General features: G+C 46.3%; 2 protein-coding genes across 6 annotated transcripts in view; one reads left to right on the top strand and one right to left on the bottom strand.

Moving 5' to 3' along the window:
- The window catches only part of celsr2 (cadherin, EGF LAG seven-pass G-type receptor 2), a 48,688-nt gene extending 28,675 nt beyond the window's left edge, over nucleotides 1-20,013 (top strand). The window contains exons 4-35 of one of the 5 annotated variants that reach the window (XR_009930705.1): nucleotides 67-182; nucleotides 340-428; nucleotides 4,806-4,963; nucleotides 5,397-5,560; nucleotides 5,832-5,957; nucleotides 7,698-7,873; nucleotides 8,678-8,860; nucleotides 9,004-9,117; nucleotides 9,211-9,367; nucleotides 9,751-9,892; nucleotides 9,991-10,111; nucleotides 10,243-10,426; nucleotides 10,830-10,931; nucleotides 11,293-11,387; nucleotides 11,579-11,788; nucleotides 11,978-12,161; nucleotides 12,352-12,676; nucleotides 12,834-13,001; nucleotides 13,130-13,253; nucleotides 13,423-13,623; nucleotides 13,862-14,036; nucleotides 14,166-14,278; nucleotides 14,430-14,512; nucleotides 14,799-14,925; nucleotides 15,057-15,167; nucleotides 15,302-15,432; nucleotides 15,637-15,725; nucleotides 15,828-15,992; nucleotides 16,285-16,521; nucleotides 16,614-16,836; nucleotides 17,827-18,578; nucleotides 18,613-20,013. Coding sequence is in view for 4 of the 5 variants with exons in the window: in XM_062464611.1 (XP_062320595.1) it covers nucleotides 67-182; nucleotides 340-428; nucleotides 4,806-4,963; nucleotides 5,397-5,560; nucleotides 5,832-5,957; nucleotides 7,698-7,873; nucleotides 8,678-8,860; nucleotides 9,004-9,117; nucleotides 9,211-9,367; nucleotides 9,751-9,892; nucleotides 9,991-10,111; nucleotides 10,243-10,426; nucleotides 10,830-10,931; nucleotides 11,293-11,387; nucleotides 11,579-11,788; nucleotides 11,978-12,161; nucleotides 12,352-12,676; nucleotides 12,834-13,001; nucleotides 13,130-13,253; nucleotides 13,423-13,623; nucleotides 13,862-14,036; nucleotides 14,166-14,278; nucleotides 14,430-14,512; nucleotides 14,799-14,925; nucleotides 15,057-15,167; nucleotides 15,302-15,432; nucleotides 15,637-15,725; nucleotides 15,828-15,992; nucleotides 16,285-16,521; nucleotides 16,614-16,836; nucleotides 17,544-17,571 (4,621 nt within the window). In the remaining variant the exon portion in view is untranslated. Of the gene's footprint in view, nucleotides 1-66; nucleotides 183-339; nucleotides 429-4,805; nucleotides 4,964-5,396; nucleotides 5,561-5,831; nucleotides 5,958-7,697; nucleotides 7,874-8,677; nucleotides 8,861-9,003; nucleotides 9,118-9,210; nucleotides 9,368-9,750; nucleotides 9,893-9,990; nucleotides 10,112-10,242; nucleotides 10,427-10,829; nucleotides 10,932-11,292; nucleotides 11,388-11,578; nucleotides 11,789-11,977; nucleotides 12,162-12,351; nucleotides 12,677-12,833; nucleotides 13,002-13,129; nucleotides 13,254-13,422; nucleotides 13,624-13,861; nucleotides 14,037-14,165; nucleotides 14,279-14,429; nucleotides 14,513-14,798; nucleotides 14,926-15,056; nucleotides 15,168-15,301; nucleotides 15,433-15,636; nucleotides 15,726-15,827; nucleotides 15,993-16,284; nucleotides 16,522-16,613; nucleotides 16,837-17,543; nucleotides 17,743-17,826 lie in introns of those variants that run through there. The other 4 variants (XM_062464637.1, XM_062464629.1, XM_062464619.1 and 1 more) reach the window with 4 other exon arrangements.
- A 204-nt stretch (nucleotides 20,014-20,217) lies between these two features.
- Nucleotides 20,218-21,559, bottom strand: LOC134022900 (uncharacterized). The gene is made up of 5 exons (XM_062464649.1): nucleotides 21,434-21,559; nucleotides 21,205-21,325; nucleotides 20,897-21,106; nucleotides 20,712-20,778; nucleotides 20,218-20,579 (listed from the first exon to the last, which is right to left on the bottom strand). The coding sequence occupies exons 1-5, from the start codon at nucleotides 21,472-21,474 to the stop codon at nucleotides 20,389-20,391; spliced, it is 630 nt and encodes a 209-aa protein (XP_062320633.1). The 5' UTR covers nucleotides 21,475-21,559; the 3' UTR covers nucleotides 20,218-20,388.
- Nucleotides 21,560-21,751: the final 192 nt, after the last annotated feature.

The following is a 21,751-nucleotide window of genomic DNA, read 5'->3' as shown; positions in this document are numbered from 1 at the left end:
TGTTTTTGTGATACGTTTGACAAAATGTAGTCCTTCTGAGCTCCTCTCTTGCTCTCTCTCCTCCAGGTTTGCCACCAAGGAGCCAAATGGCTTGTTACTCTACAATGGCCGCTTCAACGAGAAACACGATTTCATAGCGGTGGAGATCATCAACGAGCAGATCCAGCTGACCTTCTCTGCAGGTAGGAGCCACCAAACACCATGACGACTGAAAGCAGACGTCTTGCACTTGATGTCATTCCTATTCCAACATGCCCGCAAGCCAAACCCCAAAACACTGTGCCCCAGTAGTGCTGATCCAAGCATTGGAACAACCTTTGACCTCGTGTTTTTCTCCAGGGGAGACCAAGACGACAGTGGCGCCCTACATCCTTGGAGGGATAAGTGATGGACAGTGGCACGTCATCCAAGTCCACTACTACAACAAGGTATGGCGCTACGCTTCTGGGACGGGGGCCGGACTTGTAAAACTTGAATCTAGCCCTGCTTTTCATCGTATTTCAATTAAAACAAGCTTTTTTCATTGACTCTCTCTGTGACTTCTTCACACCCTTGCCCTTGGCAGTATGGCCTGCACACCAGAAGCAGGGATATCTCTTCCTCACGGGGGTGTACTACAGTGTAGTGTTTGACTTTATTTAAATATGAAGGTTTCATATTTCTTATCTGTGGCAAGAGACATCCGAATACCAGGCATATTTTCTCAACATACTTGGCCTGAAACTGACTAGATTTATAGTTGATGTTCAGAACATTCTGTTTAAGGGGCTCAAGTGATGGATGCGGCTTTATTTATCACACACAACATCCCAGATGATCACACAGTGTATCTACTCATTCATTGTTTATTTATCAGACTGTTGGTGGAATGTTGTCGCTATTTTGCATACTGGGAAAATAGTGAGAAGAGCTAGAGATTTCCTAGATGTGCGGTTTGCTACTTCCTTTCCCAATCTCTGCTGTGTCATTTCACAGAATCAGCGTTTATGTAGGAGGTGTGTTGGCGGGGTGCCAGCCAGACATAGGAGGAATGAGGGAGGGAGGATGTAAAGAGTTGTCAGAGAGACAGAGAGACTGGAGGGAATGTTTTCACAGACATGTTCATAGTATATATCTGTGAAAAGTCAACACTCCAAAAAACATTTTTCTCTACTTTCAAACTTTGTTGTATTTCCATATCAATCAGCAAAGAATCCATGGGGCTATCCCCCCCCCCCCCCCACCACTCTTCCTTGTCCCCATCCCTTTCAGCAGTTTCCCACCCCTCCCTCCCTCCCCCCAGACTAACACACAGGATGTTACATTTTCATCTATTCAGGAAGTCACTTTGCATCAGAAAGCTGTTGCCAGGCAACCACCCCCCAAGTGTGGATATTCTATTCAGTGTCTATGATAACATGGCCATGTCAGATTCCAGCCAGCTCTAAGTAATGGAAGTGGGGGCCACAATATCTCACAGGCCCAAACTATTTGGTGCCCCTCCAAGAGGGGTATTTGATTCCTATTAATCACTTCGGCACAAAACCCTGAAGCCCAGTGGAACTTTGTATGACTTGTTTTTTGTGTTTTACATATTTACAGTGACCTGCATGAAACACCACATCACTGGGTGTTGTAGGATGCTAACGGTCATCTGTAGTGTTGCAGTAGACGAGGCTTACAAATGGATTCCCTCCTAAAGCCTCTAAAGCACTCTTACCCAGTGAGCACAATGCATAGCATGAACTCAGGAATATGGAACAAGGCTGGGAGGCCCAGGGCAGTGAAAGACCGGTAATAACCCTAGAGTACTCACTGCACATGACAGATCCTTCAGAGACATAGTCAAACTAATCCCATTCAATCAGAATTCTCGAACCCAGCAGCTATTGGGCTTATTGGTCCAGATCTAGCGAGTCACGGAGGAAGAGAGATAGCTCCTCCTCCTTGAGGTATCCCACAACACCCTTCTGCTCCGCCCTGTCCCCGTTCCTGCCCATGGGGGGTGGGGAGGCCTGGGGTGGGAGGCCATTTTAGATTGAAATGTGCCTTTCAGGGGTGAGGGGGAGTGTGAAGAATGGCAATGACCGCTGCCTTTGTGCCTGGTTCGCCTCCAATGGGACCATGGGGCAGTGAATGATGTGGCCCGGGGGAAGGTGCCCCTCTCTCTGTTCGTGAACGAGGGGAGAAAATCAGGACAGGAGAGAAGCGAAAGGAGGGAAAAGAAAGAATGAGAGGGAAGTATTGACTCTGCCTTTGAGCAGGACACTGCGCTTCAGGCCTAGCTTCTCTGGTTGCCATAGTTTTCTAGGCTCCAGACCCCGATTTTAGCAGACGTTTGCTCCCATGCTCTTACACCCCTGTCATCATGAATCGACAGTGAACTCATACTCCCATGATTCCCTGTCATGCCATTGTAATGAGTGGAGACAGTGTTTAATGTAGTCCTGAGTAAATATGTGCCTTCCAATCAGCTTTGACAGGCCGGGGCTTTGTGTGGCAGGCAGAGCGTCTGACAGACATTAGCACCGAGTCATTATGGGAGAGTCAACAGCCGTGACCGATGGGGGCTGTAGTTCAGCCAGGCAGGGGCCTCTGGGAGCCAGGCCCGATTCTGGGGTTGTGAAAAAGTCTGTGGGTTTTGACCACGGGCCGTTCCAGACCTTTCTACCCTGAGTGGAAGCGTGTTAAAGAGCGTGTCGGATGATTTGGTCGCTGACAATCTGAAACAGACTGTCTCACACTGCATGTTTTGCTTGCTTCTTAGTTGCAACAAATTAGCTCTCCTCTCCTTCATTGGGGCTCAACTGAAATATAAAGACACCTTCACAGGCAATGCCAACACAATTGAAAAATAGGAATCTTAGATGAAATAGAAGCATCTGAGGTCCAACTCAGAGAACTCTACAGTCGCAGGCAAGGATAATTTAATGGCTGTAGTTTCAAAACATTTGACTTGGGTCTGTACAGACAAAGCAAGAGCTGTTTCCCTTTTTTAACTGGCAGTAAATAAAACAATTAGGATGCTGGGATATTTTGGTTAACTGCCCCTTCAACTTGTCGCAGGTGGGGTGTTAGAGTACGGTGGCTCTTCTTGTCAGGACTGTGAAACCATTCATTAGACCTCTCTCCATAGCTCAGACTACCAGCTGACAGGCATCACAAGACACAGACTTGGTGAGCACCAGCAAGGCCTCCATTAATAGCTCCCACAGATATAATCTAATCTACCCAGTGGGTACAGTTGGAATGAGAAGCATGTGAGGGGGTGGATGTCAAGGATGGCAGCCCAGCCTTGGGGAGATGTGACTTAGTAATCACCTCCAATACTGCGGCTGGCTCTCAGTCTGCATGGGGCAAGACCACCCGGACTGTACTCAAGCAGTTTGGTTGATCCTGTCATTAAAGGATCAGACAGTTATGTCACAGCGGCAATAGAAATGATCCTGTAATCAACAGTCCCAGAAGGTTTACGTCATCGTCAAAACATTTCTTGTTTTTTCTTTCTGGAATAAAACCAACCCATGGAGATATGAACAGCTAGCCCAGTCTAGCCAAGCCATGTATCCTTCAGACATAGACACTGCTTAGGCGCTCCTGATTGGTCAGGCCTCAGACTCCGCCCCCAGGCATGGCCAGTCAGCACACCAGCCGGCTTCTTCCTTACGATAGCAGTGGCTACTACTAACAATATAACCTCTGCTTTATATGAGCTCTGTGTGACCCGAGGGAAATGGTCCAGTCTGAAAAGAGGTCATGACCTCTATTGACAGGATCGTTATTCTACCCCCCTCCCTGCCCCACCCACTCTTGTTTCTCCCCCCATTGATTCAGACAATGAGAGGTGCGTTGAGGAGGCCAGTCACTGTCCTGCAGACCAGGGCTTTATCTTTGTGTGTGTATGTGTGGGTGTCAGTGCCTTTGGTTATGTGCCAGCCCCATCCATAAACAGTGGCAGTTTGGATCTAAATAATGAAGCATATTATATTAAATGTAAAAGTCATGATCATGATAAGCTGAAACGGGGGACTGGGGTGTGATTCAAAAGCTATCATTGGTTGTTGGTCCTCTATCACGACAAAAACAGATTCTTATTTGAAGTGTTAAACCTTCAGTTCCAACAATTTATTGTTTAATTAGACGCACATGAATTAACACCCCTAAGTAACCATTCTCAGGAGGATGAGCTCAATGACTAAGCAGAAAACCTTTCTTTCAGTTCTTACATTGTAGCTCAAATTTAAAATGGTAACAAGCATGACAAGACTGCAAATAGATGCTGAGTTCTATAGGTAGCGATAAAAAATCATAATTTAAAACATTCCTTCAAGTCCTATTTATAGATGCTGAGCAGCCAGAAATATCTCCCTCACTGTCTTTCTTTCTCCCTTTGTTTCCCTCACAATTTTTCTCTCTCTCACACCTACACACACACACCATTAGTGAACTTCTACATAGACCTTTTCTACTATTCTCTTATATGACGTGTATGAACAATGAGCTTTAACATATTTTTTTAAGTCTAGTTTCTTTCTCAAGGCGTGATGGATACATGAGTCAGAGTTGCCCTTTTCAACTCTGTCAGATGCAAACTGTTCTGATGTGTCATTTCCTCACTGTCTCTCTCAATTTATTCTTCCTTAACTTTTCAATTTCTACCATAAGTCAGCCACAAAGTCTCCATCTCTTGTCACTCACAGGATAATGTCCATCCAATGTTGTTGTGTTTACTGTTGTATTAATTGAATCAATTATTGACTGAATTTAACATTTCAGAAAATCTCATTTCAATTTTTTGTTGACCCCACCTCTTTTTCACCCACCAGCCAATCCTGAACCAGGCTGGCCTGCCCCAGGGCCCCTCAGACCAGATGGTGGTGGTGGTGACCATAGACAACTGTGACACCTCTGTGGCCCTGAGGTTTGGTCATGTGATTGGAAACTACACCTGCTCTGCCCAAGGCAGCCAATCAGGATCCAAGAAGTAAGTACATGTGTGAGGCATATCTGTTAGTGCTGTAGGTAGGCAGAATCATTGGCAAAAACATTACCAAAAAGTAGAGGGTCTGGGTTTTTGTAACCCCAACATTTCCGTGCACTGTTTAGACATACAGCATTCATATAACATATTCAGCATATGTTTTCTTTGGGAAAGCATGACCTCTAGTCTTCAGAAATGTTTGCTGTGAAATTCTTTGAACTGAATTTCGCCACCTTCAGCATGACAACTAAACATACTTTGTTTTAGTGAAGGAGTCTTTCATCTGTTCATCTGCTCTCATCTCTGAAGGAAAACAAGCTCCAAATCGGTCTCTGGGATGAATATTTAATGAAACCGGCACTCGTGTTTAGGATCCCTATAAAGAAGTGAGCTTAGCAGTATCTTTTTACCACCATTGGCTCTTCTGGATTCACAGATCTCTGGACCTGACTGGTCCTCTTCTGTTGGGGGGTGTGCCCAAACTCCCCGAGGACTTCCCTGTCCAGAACCGCCAGTTTGTGGGCTGCATGAAGGACCTACGTATAGACAACCGCCATGTCGACATGGCTAGCTTTACTGCTAATAACGGCACTTTGCCAGGTAAGGCACAAATGGGTGTGTCAGGCTGATTTGTAGCCTGACACAAATGTAGCCTGAGCTCACTGCTGAATTCTGTCCATGTATTTTGTACTTTCCTGCTTTTCACTCACATACCGTGCTCCTATTGGAGTTTAACTAATTGTGTTTGGGACAGATTACATCATTTTACCGTGTGCAATTAATAGTTTAGTACCCCACGCCTAAGTTGGTACCCCAAGTTGGTATAAAGAGGTGTTTTTTTTCAAGATGTTGAATTTGCTCACCTTTTCAGGATGCTCAGCCAAAAGGCACTTCTGCAACAACAACCCGTGTATGAACGGGGGGACATGTGTGAACCTCTGGGGCTCCTTCAGCTGTGACTGCCCTCTAGGGTATGGAGGCCAGAACTGCCAAAAGGGTTAGTGACGTTTACTAACTTATGCATTTATTATTTGTTTGTTTAATGACATTTTGCGAGGAGGGAAACTTCCTCAAATTGGTGAGATTAAACCTAGGTTAGGTTGGTTTGAACCTGTGTGGCCTATGATATCGATTTTTTTGTAAAGAGACACTTTCCTTTGCCAGCAGCATACATTAGGACTAAGTGAGCCATCAAACAGATAGATAACCCTATTATCACCTACACTCTCAGTCTGGGAGTGCATCATCTACTTTAGGTGGTGTCATGGCAAAAGACCATTTTGGGTACTTTATATAGCTGTGAAAAGCAATGTAAGTATTTGCGCACACAGTGGCCATTTGTCCTCTGTGCAGTGCAGCTGTTTGAAGGGCTGATGTACAGGTCAGGAGAGGTCACATAGATCAGAAGGGCAGCTACTGCAAGTCAAACAAGTGAAATCAAATAATTAAATACTACAATAACATTTGCAATGACATGCAAGAACATATCTACCATGGACATTTAGAACTATGGGTGTAGCAATGCAGCTACTAATCCATTCAATTAATTATTTAATTTTTCATAACAAACATGCACAGCATGAATGTTTAAACCAGTATGTAGTCTAAGATGCACCTCAAGTTAAATTACAGCCCACCTGTCTCACTATGGAAACAAATCCAGCAATTCTCCAAGCCACCTTCTGCTTCTTAGGTTTTACTCATTTATACTACCCCCCCCCCCCCCCCCCCCCCCTCAAGAAAAACCACCTCTAAGGACCAAATCGAAGCTCAGCACAGTCATCGAACCCTAAGTTGAAGACACAATGCAGAGTGTATAAAATAACTTCCATTACTATCAGATGGTGTCTGCAGTCATTGGGCTGCCAGACTGCAGATGTCCCTGGGGGTGGGGGTGGTGTCTCTCCAGCCCCAGCCAATGACAGACAGTGTGACACTTCAGCTTGTATTTGTCATTAATAATTGATGGCTCGTCACAGGCTGGTTGTGTTTCTGGGTGCTTTGCATCACTGTGATGTACAATAGCCGAATGACAAAGAGAAAACACTAACATTTTTGATCTTCTTTTCTATCTTTCTCCCTATTCCTGTGTCTCATATGAACATGCAATGAAAATGCAAAAACTCAGACTGCACCACTTTCACACGTGCGATGATTGACAGTCATCACCAGTAAATTGTGCAGAGAGAAGGAATGTCACTCCGTATAGCTGTCATTGAAACAGGATCCTCTTTGTCAACTAACTATGATGCATTGTCAAATCCTCGGCTTTCTCTCATTTTTCTTTTGTGTAACATAAGATTTAAGCTTTGTTCATCTCTGATGGGTTGAAAAACCGATGTGTTGATTTTGAGATTGAAGATGACTGTTCTGGAAGTAGTTAGAGACTCACTGGCACATGCCCTCCACTGAACGCTGTCAAAGGCATTGTTTTCTTCATTCTTGTTTCTCACACCCTACCATCCTCCTTTCACTCTCTTTATCTGTCTCTCCTGTTCCTTCTCTATCTTTATCTGTCTCTCCCACTCCATCCCTCTCTCGCGCACACATCCCTCTCACACATGCCTCTCTCTCTCTCCCCCCCTTTCCCTCTCTCTTTATCTCTCTCTCTCTCTCTCTCTCTCTCTCTCTCTCTCTCTCTCTCTCTCTCTCTCTCTCTCTCTCTCTCTCTCTCCTCTCTCCTCTCTCTCACACACACACACATCCCTCTTTCTCCTTCTGGTTCACTATGTTGCAGAGATGGCCAGCCCTCAGCGTTTCCTGGGCAACAGCCTGTTGCAGTGGAGTAACCTGGCGTTGGCGGCGGCGGTGGTCACTGTGCCCTGGCACGTGGAGCTCATGTTCCGCACGCGCCAGCCCTCCGCAACGCTGCTGCACGTGTCTGCCGGGCAACACCACAACCTCACCCTGCAGGTGAGAGAAGGATTAACACTGGGACACTGGCAGGCTCACTCTGACACACATTCACACTCACTCACTGTGAGCTTTCTGTTTATTTCTGTCAACTCCACTCCACTCCACCCAGTAGCTTTCCCTGACTATAGTTCACTGGTAGATCAAAAGACTGATTTTGTCTTCAATACCCACACAGTGTCTGTGTACGTTTGGCACTGTGTGATGGCAATAGCTAAGTGCCTTCCAGCATGGTAAACATATGTGCACATATACACACACACACACACACAGACACACATACACACACACACACACACACACACACAATATAGTAAAGCCATTAGGTTTTTGGATAGAAAGCTCCACCTGTTGGCAGTCAGGGTTGGAGCAGGGGTTTAATATTGATGTTGAGAATAGCATATTAAGATCCTGATCCTGATATCATAACTATTCTCAGACCTGTCTGTCCGGCTGACACACTCTGTAGTTTCTTTGTCTAGACGAGTCCTAATTTGAAGTTACATAACTGTCCACTGGAAGCAATTTTCCAGTTATTCTAACGTTCACTCTGTTGTTAGTTATAAATAAGAGGAAAAGCCATGTCTTTAATGATTTCATATGTTCACGTAAATATTGATTTAAATTGATTGCAGGCAGTAATTGTCTGGATTGCTGTGTGATAAGATGTGTATTAACTAAGGTATGTTCTTTTTCCCTCACATCTCACACGGGCACCCTCCTCCTCCTCATTCTCTTCTACCTTTCTCTCTTGCTCTCCTCCTCCACCCCTCCACCTCTGTCCCCTCCCTGGTCTCTCCGTAGCTGCGTGGGGGCAGTGTGGTGATGGGCCTGCAGAGGGGGGAAGACTCCACCCTGTCACGGGTGGAGGAGTTGAGCGTTAACGATGGAGACTGGCACCACCTCCACCTGGAGCTCCAGGGGGCACAGGTGGCCTCTGCACCGCGCCACAAGGCTGTACTGTCCCTCGATCACGGCCTCTATTTGGTGAGACTAGTGACAAAATATTGATATCTGAAGTCGTCATGCCTTTGATAAGTTTTGAGGTGCCTGTTTATATAGAGTAGATCAAACCGTGGTTTGTTGTTCAAAGCTGTCTGGTAATAGTGAATTGTGTGGTCTTGGTTTAGGCCAGCATGGAGGTGGACACTAAGCTGAAGGGCTCCAAGCTGAAGATGGTGAGCGTCGGAGGCCTCGCCGGGGCAGATGGGAAAGTACAGCATGGTTTCCGTGGGTGTGTGCAGGTCAGTGTCACTTTGATGCTCAAACGTTAACAAACACATGTGCAGACATGGAGATTTATCCCACTTGTGTGTGTGTGTGTGTGTGTTCCTCAGGGTTTGCGTGTGGGAGACATCCTGACCTTGTCCCAGGCACGGAGGTTCAACGTGGAGCAGGGCTGCAGTGTGCCTGACCCCTGCGTGTCCAACCCCTGTCCTTCCAACAGCTACTGCAGCGATGACTGGGACAGCCACTCCTGTACCTGCCTCACTGGTCAGTCTGTCTGTTCTCTACCCTCCCTAGCGCGCTCTCTCTCTCTCTCTCTCTCTCTCTCTCTCTCTCTCTCTCTCTCTCTCTCTCTCTCTCTCTCTCTCTCTCTCTCTCTCTCTCTCTCTCGCTGTCCCTCTCTCTCTCTCTCTCTCGCCGTCCTCTCTCTCTCTCTCTCTCTCTCTCTCTCTCTCTCTCTCTCTCTCTCTCTCTCTCTCTCTCTCTCTCTCTCTCTCTCATTACCTCTTTCTCGTTCTCACTGTCATGCCCAATAATCCTCCACATTTCTACCAGCACCTCTGCCATGATCATCAATGACCATCACTGTCAACTCAGCATTTCGGCATTTACATATTTCACATATTCTGGATTTGTCATTTTCATGCTAGGTTACTATGGCAACAACTGCACAGATGCGTGTTCCCTAAACCCTTGTGAACACCAGTCAGCCTGCACAAGGAAGCCCAGCTCCGCCCAAGGCTACACCTGTGACTGTACCAGCAACCACTTTGGCCAGTATTGTGAGAAAAAGTGAGAAAACATCTTCAATTGTGTGTGTGAGCATGTTTGCGTGGGTGTGTGAGTGTGTGCGCGGTCCTCTAACCATGCCTGTGTGTGTGTTCCCCAAGGACTGACCTGCCGTGCCCCAGAGGTTGGTGGGGACACAAGACCTGTGGTCCCTGTGACTGTCACACAGACAAGGGCTTTGACTCAGACTGCAACAAGACCAGTGGGGAGTGTCGTTGCAAGGTGCCGTTGCGTTACAAGTGTTACAATGGAGAGGAGGAGCTATATATTATTTTCTTAATATACTCTGTAGACTCTCACTGTAAAACAATCTCACTCACTTTCTCACTCACTTTCTATCTGTCTTCCTCTAGGATAACCACTATCACCCAGCCGGCAGGGAGGCCTGCCTGCTGTGTGACTGCTACCCGATTGGCTCGTTCTCTCGGGCCTGTGAGAGAGAGAGTGGCCAGTGTCAGTGTAAGCCCGGTGTAATCGGGCGCCAGTGTGACCGCTGTGACAACCCCTTCGCTGAGGTGTCGCCAAACGGCTGTGAAGGTCAGGATCACCATATGTTTACACGCTTGACATGTTTGCTGGGTTTATTGATTCCACTCTGGTGTCATATGTGCATGTCTGTGTTTTAAAAGCAGAATTTGCATTGTGGTGCTTAGCACAATTTCACGGAGAAGGTTTATGACATTGTAATTCTCTCCTTCTCTATCACACTCTGTCATGATACTACCATGTGTCATGCCCTCTCTCTCTCTTGCTCTCTCTCGCTCTCTCTCGCTCTCTCTGTCTCTGTCTCTCTCGCTCTCTCTCACTCTCGCTCTCTCTGTCTCTCTCTCTCTCGCTCTCTCTCGCTCTCTCTGTCTCTTTCTCTCTCGCTCTCTCTGTCTCTCTCTCTCTCGCTCTCTCTGTCTCTCTCTCTCTCTCCCCTGCCCCCCACTGCTCTCAGTCATCTATGACAGTTGTCCCCAGGCCATCAAGGCTGGGATCTGGTGGCCCAGGACTAAGTTTGGTCTCCCTGCAGCCATCCCCTGTCCCAAAGGATCTCTGGGTATGATGACTCTCAGCCTCCTGTCACATTACCATTCTGGAATTCAAATGTTCCCAACTGGCCCTTGGCCACTTATTCCTCATTATTTTACCATCTCATGTGTCTCTCTCTTTATCTCTCTCTCTCTTTATCTCTCTCTCTCTTTATCTCTCTCTCTCTTTATCTCTCTCTCTCTTTATCTCTCTCTCTCTCTCTCTCTCTCTCTCTCTCTCTCTCTCTCTCTCTCTCTCTCTCTCTCTCTCTCTCTCTCTCTCTCTGTATCCCTACATCTCTGTATCTCTCTCTCTGTATCCCTACATCTCTGTATCTCTCTCTCTCTCTCTCTCTCTCTCTGTATCCCTACATCTCTGTATCTCTACAGGCACGGCTATCCGCCACTGTGATGAACACAAGGGATGGCTTCCTCCCAACCTCTTCAACTGCACCTCAGTCACCTTCACTAAACTCAAAACTCTGGTGAGTAAACACAGGAGATGCATGTCTAATCACGTTATTGTCCTTTACCCATCCTGATGCATCATCACCATACCCCGTCTCATTTACACTGGAAGAGCTCAAGATATCAACCACAAAGATCTGTTCCTGTAGACCCCCCTCTAGTGTGCCTCCATTTCTCAGCCGTCATGTTTCCTCTTGGTCTCCCTCAGTCCGAGAAGCTGGCTCGGAACATGTCGCTCCTAGACTCTGGCCGTGTCCAGCAGACGGCGGCCATGCTGGCCAACGCCACGCTGCACACGGAGCAGTACTACGGCAGCGACGTCAAGGTGGCCTACCGGCTGACTCAGAGACTGCTGCAGCACGAGAGCAGCCAGCAGGGCTTCAACCTCACCGCCACGCAGGACGTTCACTTCACCGAGGTAGCACCGGAGAACATGCGCACACACACACACACACACACACACACACACGTAGGCACACAAACACACACCAGCAGCACAGATTACCAACTCAACACCACACACCAGACCACAAAACAGCATGATGTAGCACAGCATGTTTATATATAACTCCATATCGATAACACCTCACATACCACCCTCTCTCAGAACCTGGTCCGCGTGGGCAGTGCCATTCTGTCCCCTGGCACGCGGCCGCACTGGGAGCTGATCCAGCACACTGAGGGTGGCACCGCTGTCCTGCTGCGCCAGTTTGAGGACTACGCCAACGCCTTGGCTCAGAACATGAGGAAGACCTACCTGAGTCCCTTCACCATCGTCACGCCTCACATAGGTGAGCACGGCCCCCTGGGACACCCTCACTGGAAGAGAGATCTTCTAAAACTATATTTCACATGTTTCCAAAGATGTCTTATGCTGTGTAATCCTCTGCCTGTCTGTCTGTCTGTCTGTCTATCATTCTGACTGTCTGTGGGTGTGTCTGTCTGTTTGTCTGTATAACAAACCATGTCTGCCCCCTCCAGTCATCTCCGTGGACCGTCTGAACAAGATGAACTTTGCCGGCGCCAAGCTCCCTCGCTATCAGACCCTGAGAGGACCCCGCCCCCTGGACTTGGAGACGGCCGTCACCCTCCCAGACTCTGTGTTCGAGCCCCCAGTGGAGACCAAGGGCCACCGCCACCAAGAGTTCCCCGTCTTTCCAGACTCCTCCAACAGGAATCTCACCGCCCCGCGGAGAAAGCGCCACCAGGACGCCAGTCAGCAGGATGCCGTGGCCAGCGTCATCATCTTCCACAGCCTGGCCTCGCTTCTGCCCGAGAACTACGACCCCGACAAGAGGAGCCTCAGGTAAGCAGAAGGCCAGGGGAAGACAAGGTAGACAGAGGAGAATTAAGGGAAGATACTAGAATAATTGGCGTGTGTTTGAGGGAGAGAGAGCTAGTCAATGAGAGTCAGCCAGTATTATGCATTTCACTGAGATAGTTTGTTTGGCATCTCCTGCCAGGGTTCCTAAGCGCCCAGTCATCAACACACCTGTGGTCAGCATCACGGTGCATGATAACGATGAGCTGCTGCAGCATTCCCTGGACAAGCCAATCACGGTGCAGTTCCGCCTGGTCACCACCGAGGAGCGCTCCAAGCCTATCTGTGTCTTCTGGAACCACTCCATACTGTGAGTGCATTTTCATTGAAAAACAAGTGAAATGGGCACTAAATTGTGAAACTGAAATGTACACATTAATCGTGGTGTAGTAATTTGTTTCTTCTAAATGACGTGGTTGTTTTCTTTGATTGTTGCAGAGCTGGGAGTGGAGGCTGGTCCGCTAAAGGCTGCGAGGTGGTGTTCCGAAACCACACTCACATCAGCTGCCAGTGCTACCACATGACCAGCTTTGCTGTGCTCATGGACATCTCCAGGAGAGAGGTGAGGAACATAAGCCTCACACAGCACAACACATAAGGAGAAACACGCACAACACACCTGATAGGGCTGTACTCTAAAGGGATTTACAAAGTTCAAGACTCTAGTCCAAGTTTCAATATTCTCCCCACTTCGGTGCTCTCTTTTTCTTTTCTCTCTCCTGATTGGTCAGAATGGTGAGATCCTACCGGTGCAACTGGTCACCTGGAGCACGGTGGGCGTGACCCTGGGTTTCCTCTTCCTCACCACGCTCTTCCTCTTGTGCCTACGGGCCATGCACTGCAACAAGACCAGCATCATCAACAACGGTGCAGCTGCCCTCTTCCTCTCCGAGCTCATCTTCATCCTCGGCATCAACCAGGCCGATAACCCGGTAACCAATCAGAAACCCTCCTTATGAATTAATTATGAAGGGGAGAACGTACAAAAGACATATGTAGCTTTTAACTTGTCCTGTTGTCGCCTCCCATCTAAATATGAAAGGGCTGACAGATAGGCCAGAACAAATCATAGGTAGAGATATGCTCAGGAGAAATTTAGCCCAATCATTCTGTACACAATAATAATCTCTCTCTATCTGCTTGTTTCTTTCTTTCTTTCATGGTCTCTAGTTTTTGTGCACAGTCATTGCCATCCTGCTGCACTTCTTCTACCTGTGCACCTTCTCCTGGCTCTTCCTGGAGGGGCTGCATGTGTACCGCATGCTCAGTGAGGTCCGGGACGTCAACTATGGACCTATGCGCTTCTACTACCTGATTGGCTGGGGCGTGCCGGCCTTCATCACAGGTTTGCACACAAATGACTTCCTCTCTCTATTTTTCTTACTCTCTCACACACACATATTCACACTTATAAACATTTTCTGAATGCCTGGTTGACTCTTACGATCATGTCTATGGTCGTGTGCTTCTCCAGGGTTGGCGGTGGGTCTGGACCCTGAGGGTTATGGGAACCCTGACTTCTGCTGGCTGTCTGTCTATGACACTCTTGTTTGGAGCTTTGCGGGACCCATCGCCCTGGTGGTGTCGGTGAGTACACCTTTACTAACACACACTCAGTAACAAAGGGTTCTAAATATCCTCCTTTCCTTATGTTTGTATGTGTGTTTTTACTGGTTTCTTTGGCGGTGCAGCATTGTACAGTGTGTGACAGTGTGTCTGGCTCCATGTCCTTCTCCAGATGAACATCTTCCTCTACATCCTGGCCTCCAGAGCCTCCTGCTCTCACAGACACCACAGCTTGGAAAAGAAAGAGCCCCCTGTGTGAGTTCCCCCTTATCTGCCTGAACAAAAATCCTCGGCAAACCAAATAGCACTCTTACTGGTAATCAGCTGGCAATCTAGAGTCCCCTAAGGATACATGAACACAGCACTTTATGATCTCCACAACAGGATACTTTGTTTTTTCTACAGTTTACTATAACTGGAAACTAGAGGTTGATGTGAATGCTGATATTGCTGCCGGGGTATGATTTGTTTTAAACACACATAAATGCATGTCATGGTTAACGTCCTAGTTTGTGTGTGTGTGTGTTTTCCTTGTCTCCAGTTGTGGTCTGCGGACGGCATGCGGTGTCCTCCTGTTGGTCACAGTCTCCTGCCTGCTGGCCATCCTGTCTGTAAACAGCGACATGATCCTCTTCCACTACCTGTTTGCTGGCTTCAACTGTATCCAGGTAAATGGATGTTACCTGGGCCCTATTTCTTACTCTCTCCTTTCTTAGTTCTGGTCAATGTCTTGTATTTTGGTCCATTAACCTTTCCTTTCTTCCTCTCCTCACTCTCCCTCCTCCATCCTCCATCCTAGGGTCCCTTCATCTTTTTCTTCCGCATCGTCTTCAACAAGGAGGCGAGGAACGCCATGAAATACTGCTGCAGCCGCAAGCGCCCCGATCACATGATCAAGTCCAAGCCCTCGGTGAGTCTGTCTGGACAGGAAACGGGTTGATCTGGGTGTGCTTAGCTTTGAATAACGTGATCCATGTGGATTATCGTATCATGGTTGGTCTCCCTCTCTGTCATTCATCCCTCGCTCCTCCTCTCCATCTCCAGTCCTATAAATGCAACAGCAGCTATGTGGACGGGAGACTGTACCACCTGCCTTTTGGGGACTCCAGCGCGTCTCTCAACGGAACTCTGCAGAGCGGCAAGAGTCAACAGAGCTACGTTCCCTTTGTCTTAAGGTACGGCAAGCCCACAGGGACACTGGGGTTGAATGTTTGTTTCAGTCCTTGGGACTGTTTATGACTAACTGGTCATTTTTCATAGCAGTGCTGTTTTATCAGTCTATGTACTCGGGAAAGAATGTAGTAAATGAAGGTATAAGGGTCGTCTTTTTCTGTGTCTCTGTACGTCTGCTAATCAGTGTTCCGTTGTGCTGCTTCTAGGGATGATGGAGGGCTGAATAACAGCCAGGGACACATTGCACTGAATGACCACAGCTCTCTCTTCCATGAAACTAAAGAACACTTGGAAGGTACCGTATTTCCCTTCTCTGTGGGTTCTGACTTACCATGTGTCTCTGAAGATTATTGATCAAATATGTTCATTATGAAATGATAAACGTGTGTGTGTGTAGATCGTGACTCAGACTCAGACAGCGATCTGTCTCTGGAGGACGATCAGAGTGGCTCCTACGCCTCCACACACTCTTCGGACAGCGAGGACGAGGAGGGGCCCTATGCTCCAGAGGAATGCTGGGAAAGCCTTGCCTCCAACGTGGCTAAGCGACCACACCCTCATGGTTTGTCACCCCTCATCTGCAGCGCCCCAAAAATACATCTGCGTGCAACACCCAAATAGTATACCTTTTAACACAAATTCTCTTTACCTTTATCAAATCACATAAAATAGAATGTATTTGTATAGCCATTTTTACAAGCAATGTCCCAGAGGGCTTCACATACGCCCATAGAACTACACCTTAAACAACCTAAACCCCCAAGATAGACTTTATAACCTGCATACTTAATCGATTCACCGAGCAATAGATACTTCCTTTGTATTTAAACATTCTGTGGTCATCTCCCACCCAGACACCAACCTGAGTAAGCTGTACTGGCCGGGTGAGTATGTGGCCTCAGCTGGGGACCCTGAGGGCGGAGCTGACAGGATGAAAATGGAGCCTCATGCCAACCCTGACCCAGGCCAGGCCCGTGACAACAGAACCATGCCAGATGACAGACTGGGCGACAGGGCTGAGGGTTATGGGATGGACAATATGATGCTTCTGCTCCCTAGCCTGCCTAACCTCAACGCCCACCCACAGAAAGGTGACCACCAGCACAATGTTTTCATTGTTTGTAGGATTGGAGGGTATCTAAAATGTATTTGTTTAAATAAGGTTTTGTGTCATTGTATGCAGGTATCCTGAAGAAAAAACAGCTGTCCCCCATCGCAGAGAGGAATGGGATCAACCGCATCCACAACGAGCTTTCAGAGAACGTTCTAGGCACCACGTCCCCGCAGGGGTCCACCTCCGGTGAGAGCAGAGGGGCCCGGGCCAAGCCTGGCCCACCAGATCAGCTGAACGGTGTTGCCATGAGCATCAAGGCGGGGACAGTGGACGGCGACTCATCAGGATCAGAGTGAGTCTTTGTCATCTGTACCCAGAACCTTGACAATGACTAGAAGCTAAGCAAAGTACCAAGTTATATGCACTACATTCGTAAGTGAAATTTCCGCTCCAAAATGTAGAACAAAGATTCATGGAACCGAGATTAGTCATCCAATAACATACACTACCAAAACGACATGCCCCCAGTCAGTGTTATGAGACCAGCCTCAGCATTGATTTGTTTCTTTGTTGCTTCCTGTTATGAAAGATGTCATTTCTTTTCAAGACGATGTGTGAAATAATTGATATCAAGCTTGTCTTGTTGCTGCTGCTGTCAGTGTTTTCTTCTTGTCGTCATTGTTTGTAATCTGTTTGTCTCCTGTCCTACCTTGTCAATTAGTGTTGATGTGATTGTGTCTGTTGCCAGTCCAGTACGTACTACAGTACCCACCATGGCATTCTCACTAATGAGCTGAAAAGCCAAAGAGCAAAGATCTCAAACAACCCCTGTGAACAGGTGTTTATTGGAAAATAAATATGCCTCTCTTTAGCAGAGAGACATAGTAAACTGTAACACAAATGAGAAATTCTACAGATTTATCTAGTACCCAAGTGCCAGTGTTTACATTGGTTAAAAATCAGGAACTCTTGGTTAACAGTATTAAAGTGTTTGATAAACATAATATAGCTGACTAACCATGCTTCTCTGTCCTCTCTCTCTTTCCCAAAAAATCATAGATTCTTATTCTTTAATTTTACTCACTGAAGCAATTGATCCTCATTTGAAATCTGGATCACAACCTTCAAATTGCTTGTCCATTAAGCATCCATCCCTCTTCTCAAAACCAAATAAGAATCCCATGACATGTGGCTTCCTCCTCGGCGTGCGTGTTCACAGTGTGTCTCATCATCCTCACTCATGGTTCGTTTCTTTCCCCTCTGTGTTACGTTTGTCATCAACACACCCGTCCCTAACCCCCCCCCCCCCCCCTCCTTTTTCCACCATCGCCTTGTTTCCCAGCAGCCAACGCAACACCTCCATGTGACCCGGCTGACGAAGGGGTGTATCTTTGCAGGTCATAGAGCCTCGCCCCATGACTCCACGCTGCACTCGTCTCTGAGTGACAGGCAGGAAATGATGTCAGAGGAGGTGCTACAGAGGGTGATTGGCTGTCAACAACCTGAAGAACGATGAAACACCTCCCCCCTGCTCATGATTTTCAAAAGGTGTGTGTGTGTGTGTGTGTGTGCGTGCGTGTCTGTGTGCGTGTTTGTGAGTGCCAAACCTCAGGAGTCTCTGCACTGGCCCAGGCTCAAGCGCACTGATAGTCTCGTACTCCCTTATTCTTTTCTTTTGAAATGGTGGTTCTGTTTACATACTTGAAGCGATGCACTTTTATAATTTACACTGCCTGTCCAGATATGCTGGCAGTTACCTAGAACTGTGGCTCAATTTTAAATGTCTTTTTATTTTTTTTATTTTGTTCTAAATTTAAAAGATAATGAAGGAGTCTTCTTTTCGCTGGGATGGTCATTTAGTTGTAGAATTGTTTTCAAGTTCAGGGAATTTCCTCATCAAGCTTAACTAGTCCATTATAGCAGAAAGGGTTTCCTGTACAGTTTGTGTAAAAGGAGCTTGAAGCTGTCTGTGTTGAGAGGGATGGTGCCAGTCTGAGGGTCGCTCCTGAGAGGAGTCCCTTCTCAGGTTGCTGCGTTTTGAAAAAAAGTCGCCCCACAACCCAGAAATGTCCAAGTGGAACTAGCAAGTATACTGTAGCTGGTTCACAGACTAACCAGGTCTCTATAGAGGGGAACATGTTTTTCCTTTGAGGTTATCTAATCTACACACCTGAGAGCTTCTGTTCCACACTGGAGAGACTAGTGGAAGAGACTCCTGTGGGAGGTGTGTCTGGAGGACTGATGTGGGGACAGGGTACATAATCACTCTGAGACGGCACACTGGGAACCCCCAACATGCTCTTCATGAGCTGGATCTGAGAAAGGTTGGTCAAGGCCATTGGGCCTCACCAGGGTTGAGCTAATCTGACAATGACATGAATTTGTGTGAGAATGGCTGCCTTCTCCACCACATAGCCTTCATTTTATTACATCAGAGGAGGACCTGATGCGAGGAAGACCCTGCGTGTTCAGAACAAGAAAAAAAACAAGGACTTTTGATAGATCTCAATTTTTTGTAAATTGTCGGGAGCCCATTTTTTATACAAACCATGAAAATGCTCTCTGTTTTTTCAATGTTTTTGTCCAAGGGATATTATATGCCTTCATTTGAATCTGTGACTAAAAAACTTTGTATTTTATAGATTAGATATGAAGGATTTGTGGTTTTGTAAAATACTTACTGAAATTCTTGCACACTTGTGCTGTAATACTATTTGAAATGTATACCAATGTTACTGTACAAAGTTGCCTGTAAAAAGAAATATACTAATATTTCATGCAACACATCTTTGAATTAGATCATATTGCATTAATGTGTATATTTCCCACAGTCAATCCACATTCAGTAATTGATTCCTCACTAGTAGCGAGCAGCAAGCATAATTTCTGATGTGTGTAAAATACCTTTTCACATATTATTTGTCATTTTCTAAGTTCTTTCTTGTGATCTTGAACTTTTAAAGTCCAGTCTTTCCGAGAATTGTGGATATATTTTTTATCAGCCTTATTAGGTCTAATCACTAAGGCAATCTTCTCCTACATACACCAATAAGTTGAATCTCTCATTTTCATATCAAAATCTAGACAAGATGGTCTGTTCACAATGAGTAACTATAAAGTCTGCAAGAATTTTTTCCATTTTACCTCAATGTGTGCCAAGTCAAGGGACTGCTTTGCCAATCGTTTTTGTGTGCTCATCTCTCCTTATGTTCTCGTCGAACAGATGGCAGTCTAGCCGTTTTTGTCACGTTATTCAAACTGCTGTTACTTAACTGTGAAGAGTACAGAATATACCAAGACCACTTAATGACATTCTCCTTTTACTGGTACCAGTTAGCTGAAGTGATGATATCTGTACATCATCAGAGCGCCAAGCAATCAAACTGCTTCAAACCAAGACCTTACGTAGGCTACTGATGTCAAAGCTTAAGTGATACAGGGTAGTCTAGATATGGCTTGTATTTTTCTATGTCAAATTGCTTTGTAAAGGAATTCACCAAAATTCAACGAGTAAACAGATGTGCTTTTACATTGGTGGCTTTGTGTTTTTTTTTTGGGGGGGGGGAAATGACTAGTACAATAGTTAATTCAGCCCTAATAAGGCATTCCATTTCTTTATGGTGTCACATGAACATAATTGCTTTGCCTTTTGGTTCACTGAACAGCACATCTAATCATCAGGGTCACCTGGTAGTACGGTCAATCTCAAACTTAAATAAAAAATGTACTGTATGTCTCCTACTGTGCTAGCATGTTGAACTCATAAAAAAAATGAGAACCAATCTGTTTCAGTCCTGAAAATACTATTTTATATCCACTCAGTGACACAACTGTTATATATTTTGGTTCATCTGGGTTTCCTTCTGTTCTGGGTGGACATTCCTACTTTGGAGTGTTTCCATCTTCAGCCAAGACCCCAGGAACCCCCCAGCCTGATCGCCAGCGTCCTGCCCCATCTCAGAACCCTCTGCAGCCACCCCTTCTCTGGTACTGGCCTGTTTCCTTCCTTAGCCGTCACCTGGGTCTCCAACTTCTCAATATTTTGCTGGGCCTCCAAAGTAAGGGGGTGGGTGGCACCAAAATTGTACATGTACTCTAAAGAAGAAGAATAGACACGTTTTTTACTTCATGGTGGAAAACATTAGAGCTGTATTGAGTGACGCAGAGGGTTGCTAGTGGCTTTGATGGGCTAAGTGGGAATGACCGGTGTTTGTAGGGGGAGTTCACCTTTCTCAATTTCCCTCAGAATCTGCAAGGCCTCCCCCTCAAGCATACACACCACAGGTAGAGGGATCTGAGGATGGCCCAGATGAAACAAACACACAGGTTGTAGTATTAAGACTTTACAGCTAGTGGACTTTGAAATAGGTTAAAGACAAAGCAAGGAGAACGTACAGTATGGGGACTCTTACACTAGTTTTACACTGTAGTTCATGCTGAATGATCAGTGCCTTTCGACCAGGGTCCCTGGTCAGCATGTTGATGTGGTGGCCAATTGAGTGAGCCCTCTTCCACTTGTTTATGTAGCACATGAGGTCCCATGTGGATGGTTCGGGAGGGGACACCATTTTTTGGGATGCTACAGAAGAACTTTGTTCAGTCTGCGATGTTCCTGGTTCCATCTGACGTAGAACATGAACATTTACACTTTATTGGCCTTGTTTTACATTGATTTCTTCACTGACAATCATGGTAAACAACTTTACACAAGTCTATGCACCTGCTTCTCATAGTCATCATCCTCTTCACAACCACTCTCAACATCTTTCTCTTGTTCAAGATGGCTGGCCAGCATCTGAACAAAGCCATCCTCAAAATCTTCCTCCTCTGAGCTTGATGTTCTGACTCCCAAGCAGAGACAAAAGTAAAACATGAGTACAAGCTAAATGTGATATAACTACATACATCCACATAGATATTTTTTGTGCATTGTACATGACTGCTCTTACTGAGTGTCAGGCTGTTGTCCAATCTCTGTTTTGGTCTCCATCACTTCTCAACCTCACTTGCAAGAGTCAGTCATGTAATCAGGTCTGGATCACAAACAACCAAATCTTGTCCTCAGGCAGTTCAGTGGTTACATAGAATTGTTGCTGCTATTCAAAAACTCTTGAAAAATGCTGTTGACATCAGTTATGACATGTCGGAACACTGACTCAAAGGAATGAGTCAAAGGTCAAACGCTTTCCAATATAAAAAATTATAAAGTTCTGATCTACACTTGCTTGTTACATCAGTATAAATCCCATTCATTATCCCATTGAAAA

Source organism: Osmerus eperlanus, chromosome 1 (genome assembly GCF_963692335.1).
Source record: "Osmerus eperlanus chromosome 1, fOsmEpe2.1, whole genome shotgun sequence".
NCBI classification, from domain to species: Eukaryota; Metazoa; Chordata; class Actinopteri; order Osmeriformes; family Osmeridae; genus Osmerus; species Osmerus eperlanus.
The sequence above is the reverse complement of the archived record's forward strand: the minus strand, read 5'-3'. Positions and strand labels throughout refer to the sequence as shown.